General features: G+C 36.7%; 1 protein-coding gene across 1 annotated transcript in view; it reads right to left on the reverse strand.

Annotated features, from left to right (window-relative positions):
* Nucleotides 1–1,020: 1,020 nt before the first annotated feature.
* LOC145977964 (salivary peroxidase/catechol oxidase-like) overlaps nucleotides 1,021–17,648 on the reverse strand; it is a 53,520-nt gene continuing 36,892 nt past the window's right edge. The window contains exons 7-14 of the mRNA XM_083110308.1: nucleotides 15,740–15,932; nucleotides 12,468–12,665; nucleotides 10,293–10,440; nucleotides 7,328–7,478; nucleotides 7,019–7,189; nucleotides 5,022–5,220; nucleotides 3,828–3,936; nucleotides 1,021–1,603 (exon numbers count right to left, since the gene is read on the reverse strand). Of these exons, the coding sequence (XP_082966434.1) occupies nucleotides 1,531–1,603; nucleotides 3,828–3,936; nucleotides 5,022–5,220; nucleotides 7,019–7,189; nucleotides 7,328–7,478; nucleotides 10,293–10,440; nucleotides 12,468–12,665; nucleotides 15,740–15,932 (1,242 nt within the window). The 3' untranslated portion in view covers nucleotides 1,021–1,530. The remainder of the gene's footprint in view (nucleotides 1,604–3,827; nucleotides 3,937–5,021; nucleotides 5,221–7,018; nucleotides 7,190–7,327; nucleotides 7,479–10,292; nucleotides 10,441–12,467; nucleotides 12,666–15,739; nucleotides 15,933–17,648) is intronic.

Genomic DNA, 17,648 nt, shown 5'->3' on the forward strand with positions numbered 1-17,648 from the left:
AGTAGTTGATTGACAAGAATCAGAAACTTGCTGCAACTTATTTTCTACATGTTGAAGTCCTTCACTCAATTGTCTTCAATACTTTGCTGCAACCTATCCTCCCCCCTACCAAATTTCACAGTTTCTTACAACCCTTCCTGTAGTAATACAGTGTTTCGACCGAGTCTATCTTGTAGCTTTCTTTCCAAATACTCATAATTCTGAATCAACCTATTCTATAATCTGTTATCATGTTGGGTGAAGCTCAAGTGAATAGCAGATATAATTTGATCAGTGTTAGGGTTAATCGTATCCATGTATGATAGAGTAAACGGGTTGAATTCTGGTTCATACAATAATCATATTCCTTTATAGATATGATGATTATCCAGTAAAAAACTGTAAGACCCATACAATTTACATGTTTCCACTTCTCGCATTCTTGTCATTTAAACGACAGCTAGACATTTATTCTTCAAGAAAGAATAAAAATAAATTAAATTGCGTGAGTGTATCATTGCCCATAAAATCTAAAACCAAGAATATAGTATTTTCTTTCATAAAAATTCAATATGCTGACCAAGGCAGTAATTTAATTTTATAATAAAACATAAACTAAACATAACGTTTCAACCTTCTAGCAAGGTCTTATTCAGACTCTGCACCAAGTACAAATGACATTGTACATTTGTACTTGGTGCAGAGTCTGAATAAGACCTTGCTATAAGGTTGAAACGTTATGTTTAGTTTATGTTTTATTATAAAATTAAATTACTGCCTTGGTCAGCATATTGAATTTTTATATCATGGAAACAAGGCTTAATGGTGTTATAATTGGACATTTATTTTCTTTCATTTATTTAGATATCGTGCCATGGCCGACTTTCAAAGTTCCTGGTTTCAAATTCGGTCTGGGCATGAGTGCTCTTTGTGATTAGCACATCATCAATTTCATGTAATCATCCTCATCGTCGCGATTTGATAAAAGTGGTAGAAAAGCGTTAAAGGATAAATATTTAGAAAATTAATCAAATGACTTAATAAACTCAAAGCATCTTTATTAATTAAAAGTATACATTTAACAAAATTAAAATATCATTTGAGATATTTTATAACGTAGACGCCAAAAACTATAGCTTATCTCGGTGCATAGATTAACATCATAATTTTTATGACACTGGCTCACAGTGTGTCATTCACTTTCGTTTTAAGGGACTTTCTAAATTGACGATTTCTTAGATTTCAAAGTCTCAGTGAGTGCATCGCACTTTTTTTTTTTTTTAAATCTGATCTTTTCGATAGGGGAAAATGGCCCCATCAGTTTGCTTCTGCTACAGTACAAACAATACTGAATCAGACTTAGTATATCCTAGCAAGAGAGTAATAAAAATATTGGGACCAAACGAATGAATAATATAGTGGATGTGAATAACAACTTGGATAAGGTAAGAATTATTGTGCGCTACTTCTATTCATACATTCATGGAGTTATGATGGTAGAAAATTCACTCTTTTGTAATCAGAACACGATAGATGTCGCCGCTTGATTACTTAAGCTTCTTTCCACTTTGTAAGGTTTATGGTAAGGCCTATATTTTCAAACATCTCACAGGGCATCGGATCTCTGAAAATAATGAAAGATGTAAACGTTTTGTATGTAGTAAAAAAAGAAAATGAGCCATAAATCGTCGTGAATGAATAATGCTACAACTACAAACACATTTTTTATCTCATTTGATTCATATGCCATAGACCATTAAATAATCCAAAAATACTATGTAACATAATGTTTTAAATCTGCTTGAATACAGTTTGTTCAGTTTAACACAGTTGTGATTTCTCATTATTTTTCTGGATGTTTCAAGCAAGAATACCTACTCCATGTATTAACTATGCCAAATTATAAGTTTGCCTTATTTAATTGTCTGGCTGATTTAATCCAAATGGAAAACCTTATACGTACATCTTTCAAAATATCTGGCTGCTATGAGAATCGCAATTCCCATGGTCAAAACATTGGTGATCTCCAATTTGCTCCACAACGATCCCCAAACATGCACTACATTTCAAAAGTTTTTTTGTCAAATTATAGCTTAGTGAAGGTCTAAAATTCTTAAGAGTCTCTTTTCGTAATCTCCAAAAATGTAGTTTCGGCAGAGATTTGAAAGTGTCATCAGAATTTAGAATCTACCTCAGCATAAGAAAAATCCATTTTTTATCTACAACCTTGAAATACTTTTGAACAAATGCAAAACAGAATCATTCCGGGGTGTATCTACGTAGTTGTGATTAATTTAAGCTAAAAACCTCTAAATTTTCTGGAGTTATCGTGGTCTCACAATCGGTGACTTACCCCCAACCTTCCTAAAACGCACACTACATTACAGAGTTAAAACGTAAAACTCAAGTTTGCTGAGACTTGTGTTTCTTAATCTACGAAAATGTAACCTAGTGAAATATGAGCATAATTTAAAGTTCTCGCAAGACATGTTAAACCAGTCTGTCCTCTACTATCTTTAAACATGATGACCAATTTGTCTTAAATACAATGTGAGACCATTCCTTTGATATCTTGCAACTATAAAAATTGCATATCAAAAGCTTTGCATTTATGGCGGTTATCAAAAATAGAACATGTGTCATTTTACCTTTACCACCACTCCTCTCATAAGCTATGCAATATTATTTTTAAAGCTTTACTGGAAAATTACGGACCAATTAAATCTCTAATATGACTCAGTTTAATTCCTTATACTCTGAAAATGTATTGTAGACCGTTAAAATAAAACATTGCAGAGAATAGCATAGAACCTGCAACATGTGGAAAATAAGTTTTTCATCCACCATCTTGAAACAAATTGTTCAATTTTGTTCACAAGTTTTTTAGCTGCAGAAATAATTTTACCTAAATGATTCTAAATTTACAGCAGTTATCATGGCCATTAAATACATGACTTATTCCACTCTGTCCATCCATTCATGCTCCTCCTAAATCATGCACCATATTTCGATAATTTTATTGTCAAATTATAGTGCAAGTACATAATGCTCCTGTAAGTTTCGTGCACAAAGCTAACATTAATTATGAAGATGCACGACTTACATCGGTATAGAGATCCTAACCATTTTACTGCATCGGCAAGCAACCCATTAGGATGAGAAATGGCAAAATCATTTAAAAAGTGTTCCAATTTAATTATTTCACAATTAACAACATTTCAATAAAATGTACTCAATTCTCCCTTGTAATTTTTAAACATGCAAAAAATGTATTGTATCAATTGATCATCTCAGTTGAAACTATGATGTGCCACTATGGATTCCCCCACGTAAGAAAGTGACTGATAACCAAAGTGCTACCTACCACAATTCAAAATTATAAGCTTTGTTCAAGTATGTTGCATCAATAAATGCAAATGTTATATCTAAAAATTTCTGATACTTTATCTTTTTTGTTTCTTGCATATATAATATTTTTATTTGTGTTAAAAGTTCAATTCTAACGTGATTTGAGGAAAACAGCCTGACAAACCCACTATCACTTGTACTACATTCACTATTTTTAGTATTATAAGATCTGATAAGCCATTTCTTTACAAGTTTTGCAAAATTTTGACAATCATAGAACCTCACAAGTATTTAAAGCAATAAATTACAACATTTTCTGAAAAACCCACTTTTCGACTTGGTTTTTTGGTGCGTTTTTTCAAGGTGGGTTTTTCTGAAAAAAAAAAAACCGCATGGGAAATACTGGGCTGGGCCCACCCGGGCCAACCCTGAAACATTGTACATATTCCTTTAAGGAAATTATATATAAAATATTAAAGTTTAAAAATATGCATACTTACTCGTTCGTTTGGAGGAATGCATTTAGCGGCTTCATATGTAAACCTCTGATGTCGATGTTGTTGCACAATAATGTGGATAGTCGAACTTTGAAAATTTCTTTCAATTGTTCTGAAACAAGATTGAAAAATCAAATTAGAACTACCAACTTATATGTTTCTAACTTTGCAAGAAGAAGCCGTAATACTGTTCGCAGAAATAATTCTGTTCTATATTTTATGTCCGTGTATTATTACGAGTCTTTGAAAGTAACTTGTTGCTTTAACACTATTGTTAAATAGCTGCAGCGAATTGACTTTTTTGGAGTGGCATAGTTTTTTCTTTTTGCATAAAAGCTTTTTTAACATGATTTTAAGTACACCAGACGTTTATTTTCTTTTGGAAGCTGGTAACTATTCTAAACATGAAAGAAAACTGTCGATTATCCCGATCTCGTATCGATTGTCGAAGTAACACAAAAAAATATGTACAAATACTTATTGAGAGAATCTAAAACATAAGAGTTTTACAAATGAAACAACCCAACTATAAATAGTGAGAGAGTCACGCCCCTTTGTTTTTCTGAATAAGTAGTAGGTTATCAAAGTTATTTTGATTTTCAAATTTTATTTTCTAATTTATTAATCTATTGTTATGGAATGTGTCGATTTGACTTTTTCCAGACACACTATCCATGTTGGGAGATGATGACGGTTTTAACAAATGTTTTTAGCTTCTTGAGAAGAGCGGGCTTTTTTCATTCTTTCTAAGGAAGATTTTTAGTATTTTCTTAACTTATTAATTGTTGTGTATGTCCTGTATATTCCTTTACAGCCTTGCACCTTTAACCTTGCTCAAGGGCCTCTTTACATCCCCTTTTTAACTCTTAGATAAGTGGATATTTCCTCGTATTCTTTGAAGGGTACAAAATACCCATATGTCCCGACACTCTTATTCATTCATTTGAGCTACACTACGCCCTCTGTCTCGTCCTCGTTTTGAAACGAGATTGATATTTATCTCGTCTCGATACCTTCCTGGAATGTGAGGAATATTGGTTGATTCTATGTACGAGGGTTATTTAAAAAATGCGATTACATGCTCACAATACTAATACAATTGTGGAAGAGAATGTTATCGTACGCCTTCGTAATTGCAAATATATTGCATACTTTCGCTTTTAAAAAGTCTTTTCCACTGCCCTCTAAGTACATTACCTTCTGTGAACGATCCAGGTTGGTTTGGAACGTCGTAGAAAAATCTATCTCCATACTTCTTCCTGTACATTTGCTCCGTGAGGATGCAGTGGAAGGTAGGGCCCATCAGAGCGCCACTCACCAGTTTCTCCAGGCTGCCTCCGACGAAGAAATCGACGTCGTTTGGATCACTGTAGAGAGATTTTAACTTCTCGACGTTCTGAGAAAAACAGTGTGCACAATATTAGCAGACAAAATAACTACGAGAAGAATCTGGTGAACCTGCAGAGAAGCACTTGAAGACATTATATAGAAGTACAGTAGCTACTGTTCTGTCTTGTACTGTACTTATACTGTACTATATAGAATGAGAGTATTGTAAAGCTTTATGTACTGTAATGTACTGTATAGAAGAGCATTAGTTTTACTGTTTGTATAACTGCTTTATTCTGTACTGAATACATGTACAGTCACGAACACTTCTGGTGTGTAACGATGCCATTTGCTTTCAATGGGATCGTTACCATCACGGGGACTGTACATTACTGTATTGTCATGAAGACATATGGTGGGATGTTGAGATAGGGCTCCACACATTCACAGTCGCGGCTATTCGTGGAGGTGATGTGAACAGCATCACGCTCCGACCGCCTTAAGCCTCCAAGCTTGCCCCTGAGATTTCCATTTATTAGAAGGTGGGACCGATTTTACAGATGTTTATTCAGCGGAGTAAAGATGAACGCGAAACGTTGCAACGCCCCTCGCACTGACTCGCAGCCAGTTCCGCGTATAGCTTTACTCCGCTGAATAAAAATCTGTATAAATTCGGTTTCTAAATGTAAATTGACTAATAGATTTTAAAAACAGATGCAATGAGCTTCAAAACAAGACCAATATTGTATTTGCAAGACTACCCAATACTAAGAACAAGTTGTTTCGGAAAAATTGATGATAACGGCTTTCTAACAAATTTTAAAAATCGAAAAATTAAAATTTGTATTTGAAACCTTTCTGCCTGCACGATACTAAAATTTCATGACGATCGGACGACCCTTTTTATTTATAGAATTTCAAAAAAATCGATCGTATGCAAAATTCCAAAAAACCGGCCCTTTCTTTGTTCTCACGACGATAAAAAAATAAGTAGTACTCGAAGAAAATTTGGTAACAGTTTCATAGATCGGAGACACATTAAAATCGCATATTTTGTGTTTTGCATGGTTCGTACTTAATAATTGTGTATTGCGGAACATAGTTCAAGGTGCCATTATGCTTTTTACACGAAAAAACCCCACCATTTTTCATATAGAGAGTAATTTCTTTGAGTCCTTTTTTTGCTTCCATAACACAGAATATGGGGGGGCAAATCGTGACTACCGTAGTGGGCATGCAGTGTTTCCATTCACGGATTGCCCGACGAACCATTTCCGATAAGATTAGGTTAGGTTTGGTTACGTTAGGCAAGCATAGTAAAAAAAAAAAGGGTTTGAAACACTGACAGGGGCTAACGTCATCAAACGTACGCAGCATCTGGTTGTCGTAGGGCAAGCAAATGAAAGCAATGGCAATTGTGCGTCAATGAGATATTTCTCTTGAAAAATACATGATTTTCCGGTTAAATATATTCCACAATTAAAGAAAATACCTCGACAAACGTTGTAAACCTTGGAGAAACTCATTTCCGTAAGTAGTTTCTTGTGTAAAATTGAAGAAATGTGTCTCCGGCGTATGAAACTGTTACCGAAAATTTTAATTAGCATTGAATAAGATCAATCTTGATGTAACTCGTTTTTACGTAGGCCTTCTGGTTAATTGTTAATTGCAGTCTAAACTCGAGTATCTATAATTTTTTAATCCGACGGTAGCGTCTTATTCTAACTGCACATTAAGACAATCAATCTCATTGTAAAGATGAATAGAGTCTTTCTATTAGACTTTTTCTAGTTTGTTTTGTAAAGTGAAACTAATATATCTAGTTTATCATATTTAGACTAGGAATATTTAATCAATCAACTTACCTCTTGAGGTATGGTATCCGCAAAGTCATCAAAGGTTACAGCTTTTGGCAAACCACAAAGGTGTCTGTAGTCATTGTATGGCCTCAACCCATGATCCCTACCACGCTGTACATCAATACCCACCAAGTCATTTCCAAATGAGTTATTTGACTTGAATAGGTAGTTAGTTATCTAAAAGAAAAGAAAAAAAATCCTCAACTCTCTCTAATATTATCCACCGTTTCACGAAAATTTACAGCTGAAAATTTCAATATGAAAAATCACCAACTTCTGTTTCCCTGGATAATTTACAGCAATGTGTATGCTCACCTGATTTGTGAAATACTCATCAACTCCTGCTGATGGTTGAGTTGTCATCCCATCAAGCAAACGATCCATCATGGCTGGTTCTGCAACAATGGACGGTCGATTGAAGTAGTCACTGAGCATTATAAATGGACAATCGGAATTGCGTGGTAATCTGTAAATAGAAGAGATAAAGTTCTTCATATTAAAAGAGATTCATGAGATCATATAGTTTATCGTGATGTGGATACACTGTATATTTGTCCACTGCGCCCTATTTATGCTCGCGTGAGACTGGACCTAGAATTTAAAATAGGTCTGTGGAATGTGCCTCCACTGCATTTGAACCCAGGACCCCTTGATTACAAGGGGTTGGTGTTAACACTACGCAATCGAGAAAGCTTTATATACTTTTTCATTCATGAAATTTGCATTGGAGCCAGTCTCCTTGCACTGCTGCGACGCCAGGGGTCCCGGGTTCGAATCCAGGCCTGGGCATGGATGTTTGTGAGTGTCCATTCATCATTTTCATCCCTCATTCCCATCTTTGCAAATTAGCCAAACGTGGCACAAAAAGCGACGTTTAAACGAAAGCAATCAATCAATCTTTGCACTGGGTTCACAAACTTATAGTTGAATTTAGAGATGGTAGAGAGTTTTCACATTGCACCTGTTGCTTGTCACTTGAGGATTGACCAATAGAATTCTGTATTGATTGATTTGGTGCTTTTAGTCCATTTTTATGCACAATATAGCTATACGGGACTGGACCTACAGTTCAAAGTGGGATCCGAATATCTTTGTGCCTCCACCGGGTATCGAACCTGGGACACCTTGATTACAAGGCGACGACTCCACCACTATTTTCCCCCCTTTTTTAGGTAGAAAGAAATACCCATATTCGGTAGTATCCCCCGTCTTTCACACATTTCTCAAACTTTCACACATGTCAATCTTTACTATAATCTCGTTTTTACTCATTTCGGACAAACACAAACATCCAAGTTCTAGCCGGAATTCGAACCTGGGACCCCTGGCTTCGTAGCGTGCCATGCTAGCCACTCCGCCATCGGGTACGCCCAGAAAGAGAGAGAGAGAGAGAATATAGTAGAAAACGAGACAGGGGAAAGAAGATAAAAGCTACAAAGAAGATACAAGAAAAGAAAGAGTTACAAATTAAACTGAGAATTAACACTTAAATTTCTTATTGAAAACACTTTAGAATCCACTTCCGTTGCTCAACGGAAAGGTTCCCAGCCATCTTGTTAATTACTTGTCACTACTGGCAACTGAACTCAAATTAAAGAAAAACAAATGAATGGCAAGAAGCACTAATCATGACAGATCCAGATACAAAAAGTTCCATCAGGTTATCTGTAATACTTTCTCTGTTATTAACATTCAAATAGTGTAAACCCCTTTGTGGGACACTCTGTATTTCTCAAAACTCTCTAGAGTGTTGTACTTGGCCCAGAGGACAAAAGCTTCGTTTCAAAATTTAATAATGTTAAATAATTATGCACTGACAATGTCACAATCACTTCAAAATAATAATAAAAAAAATTGAACGAAAAAGACTCCCCCCACTCCCCAGCAAATTTTGTCCATTTGAACATTATGATAAGGGATAGCCCACGTATAGAACCTAGTACGAGGGTCACTATTTATATTTTGAGCCTAACAATGAAAAAACAGGAATTTGGCATTGAAAACTGCTTTATTGTTTTTCGAAGTATTCTCCTTTATGGTCAATACACTTTTGCATTCGTTCGAACCATTTGTCAAAGCAGTTTTTCCAATCTTCTTGAGAAACCTCCATAATATGGTTTTTGAACGCATCAACGGCGTCTTCCGCCGACGAAAATCGTTGTCCACGCAATTTATTCTTGACATTCGGGAACAAGAAGAAGTCATTGGGTGCCAAATCAGGACTGTACGGCAGATGACCCATCAATTCGATTTTTTGACTGTTCATAAAGTCGGTTGTTAGACGAGATGTGTGACAGCTGGCATTGTCTTGATGAAGAATGATCCGACGGCGTTTGTTTTCCGTATTTGACCGAAGACCTCTGGCAAACAAATTGTTGTGTACCATTCAGAGTTGACCGTTCTACGTTCCTCTAAAGGCACAGTTGCCACATGACCAGTTTTCCCGACAAAACAGGCGACCATTTGTTTTGATGTGCTTCGAGCGCGAACAACTTTTGTTGAATTGGGTTCATCTTGAAACACCCATACAGTCGACTGCTGTTTACGTTCCGGCTCATATGCATATATCCATGATTCGTCACCTGTTACAATCTTATATACGTCTTTTGAAGCACCACGATTGTATTTATTGAGCATTTGTTTGCACCAATTGACGCGAGCGTCTTTTTGAGTTTTTGTCAAATTGTGTGGGATCCAACGAGAACATACCTTTCTCACAGCTAAATGATCATGTAATATTTTATATATGCTGATGGAACTAATACCTATGGTTGCCTCAATCTCACAGTATGTCACATGACGATCTTGCAGTATTAGGTTTTGCACAGCATCAATGTTTTCTTGAACAACAACTGATTTTGGACGACCTTCGCGAATCTCGTCGGTGAGCGACTGGCGGCCACGATTAAATTCGTTATACCAGCGTTTCACAGTGGCAAAGGATGGGGCTTCATCGCCAAATGTCGAAGTAAGTTGATCGATGCACTCTTGTCTTGATAATCCACGTCGAAAATCGTAACAAATCATCGCACGAAAATGTTCACGAGTTAATTCCATTTTATTGTTGTCGCGCAATCTCCAAGGCAACATAAACAACACAAATGAAGCTATTGACAAAACATTTGAAGTAGGTTATGCCAGACGATTCCGTGCAAATGTCAAATCGCGCCTAACTTCAATCAGTGTTACCAAGGCTCAAAATATAAATAGTGACCCTCGTACACACACACTTATATGTATATAAACGCACATACATGCATATATAGTACGCAAAACTTACTCTATTTTGCCTTGCACTAAAGTATGGAAATATCGGAAAATGCTGGCTGTGAAATCGTTCAATGTTGTAGGATTGATATCGTCCCTGTAGCCATCACTGAATTGGGGCCCTTCAGAAGAAAGGCCATTCTCTTTGGCATAGTCGTACCCTGAAAGAAAAACAACCACTCGTTTGAAATTCACGTATTGTCATCCTATACTTCTTTACCTTTAATTTTACCATGAACATTTAACAAGATCGCCCACTTCTCTTTAGCTCTCCATCTCTCTGACACAGGGTGGGTTTCCCCTACTTGCTTCCTGCTTTCATGTTTCTTTCTCCTCTTGACTATATCTCTTTCTTTTTCTTTGTTTATCCGTGCCTGTTTCTCTCAGCTTCTTCTTGTCTGTATCTCTCTATTTTAGTTTCTCGTTCCACATCTATATTTTCCTATCCGTGTCTATAAATGTACCTCTGTCCCTAAATTTTTCTCTACCTTTGTATCTTTTTGTCCATATCTCTCTCTGTTCACACTTCTCTATATCTTTGCAGGCCTTCTCTTTTTCTATATTTATCCCTCCCTGTCCCCTTGTTCATACCTGGCTTCTTTCTTTCTTTCTCTCTCTCTCTCTCTCTCTCTCTCTTGCTCTCTATCTCAATCTCCTCCTGTCTCTGTGTCTTCAACTCTTACCTCCCACTCTCTCTGTGTTCCCATGTATTTCCCCACAATTTCATATTGTCATTATGTTTTATCCCTCTTCATATTCTGCTTTCCTCTGTGTTTTTATCTCTTTCTCTTTTCGTCGTCTTTCCCTAACTTTTTCTCTGCCTTTGTATATTTTTGTCTATGTCTCTTTCTGTTCCCACTTGTCTATATCTTTGCAGGCCTTCTCCTTTTCTATATTTCTCCATCCCTGTCGCCCTGTTCATACTTGACTTCTTTCTCTCTCTCTCACTTGCTCTCTATCTCAATCTCCTCCTGTTTCTGTGTCTTCAACTCTTACCTCCCACTATCTCCCTTCTTCTCCTTCTGTGTTCCCATGTATTTCCCCACAATTTCATCTTGTCATCATGTTATTTGCTCTTCATATTCTGCTATCCCCTGTGTTTTTCTTTTGTCGTCTTCTCTCTAGCTGATCGTCTACATAACGCACCTTTCAAGACCTACTTCCTCGTTCATTCTTTCCACCTCTCTCACAACGTTACAGTAACCCTGTTCACCCTGAATTCCCCGTGTGCATACAAGAGCGCTCTTCCACAAATTGCACTAGTTGCCCAGGCCTGTTCTGTGACCCTACCTGCTAACCAAAGTAGACATAAATTCGTGATTTTAATAAGAAATATTATAAGTTCATGTAGAAAATCTAATCTATTATTTTTCTAGTTATTCAGGCATTATATACGAGTAGATTATTGTTTTTCTTAGCTGAGATGTACTTGGTAACATAAAGTGTCACGCCTTGACTGTGAACTTGCTGGCCAAGAAGAAAATGTTTAAATTGGTACTTTGCCCTCCTTTTACTAATATAACATCCATTCTGTTACGTAGAAACAACTGTCTCTGTGAAATAAAAGGATTCACACTGATTGAAGAGCTGAAAACTGCAATAATAAGGGGTATATCATTACAACTTCCATTGTTGTAATGGAACAGATCAGTGTGACAAAATGGAGAATTTAGTGGTGTTGATACAGAATTTTCTTCTTGCTACAATACTAACCCACCTTAATGGCATTGAGTGGTGATCTTATGATCTCGTTACTGAAGATTCCGCGTTTGATTCCTGGCCTGGACACGTATGTTTCTTTGTATATTCGTTCATACATTTCACCTAGTCATCCTCGCGATTAGACAAAAGTATTGCCAGATGTATCCTCTTCCCAAAAGGTTTCGTGATATACAAACTAGTTTATTTCTTTCCCAGAGGCAAGTTACCGAAGGGTAACCCAGTACTGAGAGTACTGATATCTTACATAATTCTGAATTTATTGTTTAAAACTACTCCCTCTGCCATGTAGGTTTACACTTATCACCACTGTTTATGGATCGATTAACATAGTAGACACATGTTTGATAAGTAAGCAAACGGGCTGTTGGTAACGCATGCGCATAGGGCATTCTACAACCTCCCGGATACGAAACTCGATTCCGCGAACTTTTTGACACCGCCACGTACATTGAGTGCTGATACCTACCCATCATCACTGGGAGAAATTCCTGATACGTAATGTGTTGTATCTGAGCGATGATGATGCGTCTAGTTTCCTGGAAGATTCTTTCGTCGTCCCAGTGGGGGTTCAATCGGGAGAGCTCGTCGGCCACTCTGTTATGTTCCCTCAACAGCGTGATGTGCAAGGTGGTGAGCTGCGGGTTCTGGTTTACTCGATTGTCTCCTGATGGGTAAAAACATATTCATTGTTATAAACTCTTCTCGTAATCACAGGGTGTTTCAAAAAAATTAACACTATATGGGAAATAGAAAATTTGCTCAAAGGAGGAAACTTTGCTGTAATGACACGAATATTTATTTCGTGTTTAGTGTGTTATATAATATTTGAAAACATTGTCATGTAAATTTGTTCAATATTATTCATTAAAGAAGTAAACGTAGACGGTAAGTAGTGCATTTTCTATTTCCCATATCGTGTTAACATTTTTTGAATCAGCCTGTAAATACTGGTTGGTCAGAATTAGGGATCGTACCAAGATATATCCTTGCCTGTCTTGTTATCGCTCGTATCTTGATATCTAATCTACAGTTTCATTGTTGATTATACTCAACAATTATGACTAACTAGCTTATTACCCGGCGTTGCCAGGGTATTTATTTATCCCAGTCTTGTATTAGACAGGAAAATAATGAATTCTAACTATAGTGTAAAATGTAACTAATTTTAAATGTGATCGTGAATGTCACCAATTAGCTTAGCGACTCCGAAAACTATGGATTCGACACTAATCTAGGTGGCATTTTATTTTCACCCCCTCTAACCCCCCATGCCGATAGGTGATGAACTTGGAGTTAAACCGCATTGGAATTGTCACGAAAACAATAAATTCCATTCGCAACACAACCTGAATGTTAGACAACCCGAGAAACACTATCGTTGTGCGGATTGCATAGAGTCACGGATGTCTGTTTGTGCGGAATTTAATATCGGTGGTTCTCGATTATTTTTACATGTCCCCCCTTCCCACCCAACCTTAGGGGTGCCAGGGGTTGTCTTACCCCCACAGTATTTATTTCCAGATTGCAAGTGATACGTGTACCAAGTTTGGTTGAAATTGCTCCAGGCGTTCGAGAGTCATGGCGGAACAAACAAATATACACACCCACCCACACACACATACATCCATTTTTATGTCTATAAATTAATATAGATAGAGATTTATATATTACTAACGCGATATAATTTTATTTTATTAACACTTCCACTTTTCGTTTTGTATTTCAATTGTTGTTTTAAGTCCTATTTATGTACAGATGTGCTAACCGGAACGGAACCTACAGTTTAAAGTGATATTCGAACGACCATGCAATGTACCTCCACCTGGTATTGAACCCGTGACTCCTTTATTACAAGGCGACGTTACCACTACGCCATCGGGGAGATCTTCCCTTTTTCGTGTGTCTTGTGATGATGGCTGTTGCTGCTAGTAACAGACCCTGTCGTAGTGGAACAAGGACACTTGTTGCCATCTCTCTTATTTTACCACCGGACATGTCCAGTATAGATGAGTGACGCACAACAACCTGTACCTAACTGTCCATAGTCACATGTTGCTGAACACGCTAGCCTACAGGATATTAACCATTTCAAACCAGAAAAACATACAATCAGAATTCATCCATTTGGAATCACTCTACAACATAATGATTTTGATTGATTGATTTCGAATTTTAAGTCCACTTGATGCACAGCAAGGCTAATCGGGACTGAACCTACAGTTTAAAGTGGGATCCGAAGCACTTTGTGCCTTCGCTACAACAGAATGGATACAACATCATTTATACCAACAGGCTGTTTGCAGTTACATCTTAGCAGACCTGCAACGGACAACAAGATCGCCCTTAAAAGGGCCGATTCTCACAACCCGAACCAGCTGAACATAAGGACGTGGCCCTTACAAGTACTGATTCTTCACCACACAGCCCTTCTGCTTGTAGCAACACAGGTGAGGAACGTCCCTTTACAACAATTGTACAATTCAGTGGACACACCTCCGGGAAATTAAGCAGAATTCTCGTCAGGCCATCCATAGGATACAACTCAAGAACAAGGCACTTCCCAGATAAGTCAATGATGATCTGGAACTTAGTGTTCCAGGAGTATACCGCATAGCCCGTGAATGTGGGACAAACAGGACGTACCATTGAACAGAGACGACTGAATTCCAAAACTGGAGGGTTTAGCATGGGGGCCAAAGTGACAAAATGTGGGGAACAACGACCCCCTAACGCCCCCTCCCCGTGATCGCCGCCACTGCGCCACTGGAGACGAAATGGATAACAAAGCTACAGTATATCAGACTGTTCCAACCAGAAGAGTCCGGATTAACATAACACAGCGTCTCCGAGGGACACATAATTGTATTTTCAGACAACAAAATCACACCCCAATGGGCCGGTTACTCGAACAGAAAAATAATGGAAGCCATAGCCATTGCGTGAGAAAGCATGAACCTCCTCGTGTACCGGAACGAACCAATATAGGATTCTTTAGTATGCAGTCAACATTCCCTGGTGATGAATGTATGCCCTAGAAACATTGGACGCTAATGCCGAATGAGCCTGGCTGGTAACTAAGGACGTATTGAAGAGTAGGGTCCAGGGGGTCAGGACTTTCCACCAGAAAGATTTACTAAGTACGTACAAAGTTTAAATAGTGCAAATAATAAAATAACTAAAATTAAATAATGAAAAAATACTTGTTTTTTTCTTTATCGAGGATTATTTATTTCCTCCAAACTTATTGGAAAGCAAGATTTAAAGAAGATTTATGCAAGATTTTTTACTACTTACAACGTAACATTCATAAAATATCACCAAGAACTTTACTTCTCGTCAACTGTGTCTACAATCCTCTCGTCAACTGTGTCTACAATCCTCTCGTCAACTGTGTCTACAATCCTATTTTTATATTCAATAAATATTCAATTCTTTATCTATTTGACATTAATTTATTTGCCAGGGCGGTTCTTTGTACAAATTTTGTTTACCTGAGCTGTGGGAAAGCTAGATAATGAGTACGCGCTGTTATATCAGTACCATTCTTGTACCTATTCCTGTAATGAAAATATAATATTTTAAAAATTTGAATGTTTAATTTACTCTATCTTAATTAATTTAATATAATTATAATTGTTTTAACTTAAACATTATTATTATTACGAGATTATTATTCTCGGTAACCGAGAACATTTACTTAATTTACTTAATTTCCGAGTAACCCGAGGTATAGCTTACCTGCAAGAAAGCAAGGATCATCGTCCGAATCCACGTCACATTCCTCTGTGGGTTTTTCAACTTGCGGTAGAAATTCGTGTTCATCCAGTTCTTGAGTCCTTAATCGACCGTTACAACTTCGTAAAGACTTGGTCTGCTGTTCAGTGCTGCCGTACACCGTGGATGCATCAAAAAAGTGAGTTACTACTCCCATCTATTGGAGAAGAATAGAAGCATAGTGACTATATACTCTTAGATCAGGTCTTCAACTTAGTACTGATATTTCGTTTGTTGCGTTGAAAAATGCAGAAAACAGTTGAAAAATGAAAGAATTCATAAATTACTTCTTTTCTTCGCGTAAACCAAATAAAAATGAAACAGGCGTAACCTTACAGTAACTATAATTTGTTCTTATAATTATTATTTTTAAAGGGGATATTTTTAACTATAAACGATTTTGTATAGTAATGATTACATATTTAATCTTCATATAAAACCTTACATTTGTGTAAATAAAATAGGTAATATGGAGTCCAGATATATTACTTAATGAAATCCCAGTTTTTCTTTAAAATATTAATTTATCACTATGTTTTAATTAAATTGGTCCTTTGAACTGTTGTCACATGAAGGAAATTTGCGAGTGGTTAGCACATCGCGCTGCGACGATCAAGGGGTTCGAATCCCGCTCGCGCTTCATTAATTTCATCGTTTCATTACTCATCCCTATCTTCGCAAATTAGTCAAGAGGCACAAAACGCGAAGTAAAAAAAACTAAATCATTCAATCAATGAATGAAGGAAATTTCTCTCACAGCAGGGAAATTGAAGTGAAATTTTATATGAAAAGGGACATTTTAACATATCCGATTTGCATATTAAATTTTGAAGTTCCTTGGGGTTGTAAATTACATTTTCCTTAGGTTGTGTGATTCTTTCTCCCAAAATGAGCCATAATTAAAATTATAATATTTCCCCTTTACAATCCTTTAAAAATATTATAATACCACAGCTGATACAAATCTAATATTTATGAAAATTTTAATTTTTCGACTTGCTATCAACAATCTTCATTTTCTGTTGTGTTACATAATTCTGTTCATTGAATTAATCCTAATATTTATCAGTGGCGAAGCTAAGGCATAAATACTGGGTAGGCTGAAAAATCTGCTTATATTTTTTTTATACAGCAGGTCCATGCGTCGATTCTTCTGGGTTGTAAAAGTATCAATTACTCCTTCCTTGAAGCCTTGATCAATAGAAAGTTCTTTAACCAGTTTTTTTTCAATGGCTATTGTACTGAGAGAACTTAATCTTTTATTTTTCATTGAATTACGGAGATAATTTTTTACTCTCTTGAGAGTGCTCATACATCTTTCGGAGGAAGCTGTTGTAACAGGGAATATCAAGACAACTTGATAAGTTGTGTTACTTCTTTGTAGATTGTTTGAAGATCATTGCTAACTATGAATTTTAGAAGGCCTGCAGGAGGTAAATGCTTTTCTTCATCAGCATAGATATTCTTTCAATCATTTTCTAATCGTTCTTTATTGAAAAATGGATACGTGGACAGAAGGTTATTTAATTTCATCACTGGAAAATGTAGTTTATATCGCCCAAAGCTATTTTGGTCTAGCAATTCAACAAATTTTATCTTTTCAAGATCTCCAAAACGTATTTCCATTTGTACAGTCAGTGCGTCCAAGATTTTGTAGGTTAAGCATTTGAGAGCCACGAAGTCTTGTTCACTTACATTTATTGCACTGCAAATCCTCTTAGAGTTTTCAACACATAATTTCACAGTATTTTATTTTTATAACATAAATACACTATGTGCCACACACACACACACACACACACACACACACACACGCGCGCATGCACTTGAAGTAAATTAACATTCAACAATGCAGCGCGTGAACGATGCACTT

This window comes from Lepisma saccharinum, chromosome 24 (genome assembly GCF_977018435.1).
Source record: "Lepisma saccharinum chromosome 24, izLepSacc3.1, whole genome shotgun sequence".
In the NCBI taxonomy this organism is placed as follows: domain Eukaryota; kingdom Metazoa; phylum Arthropoda; class Insecta; order Zygentoma; family Lepismatidae; genus Lepisma; species Lepisma saccharinum.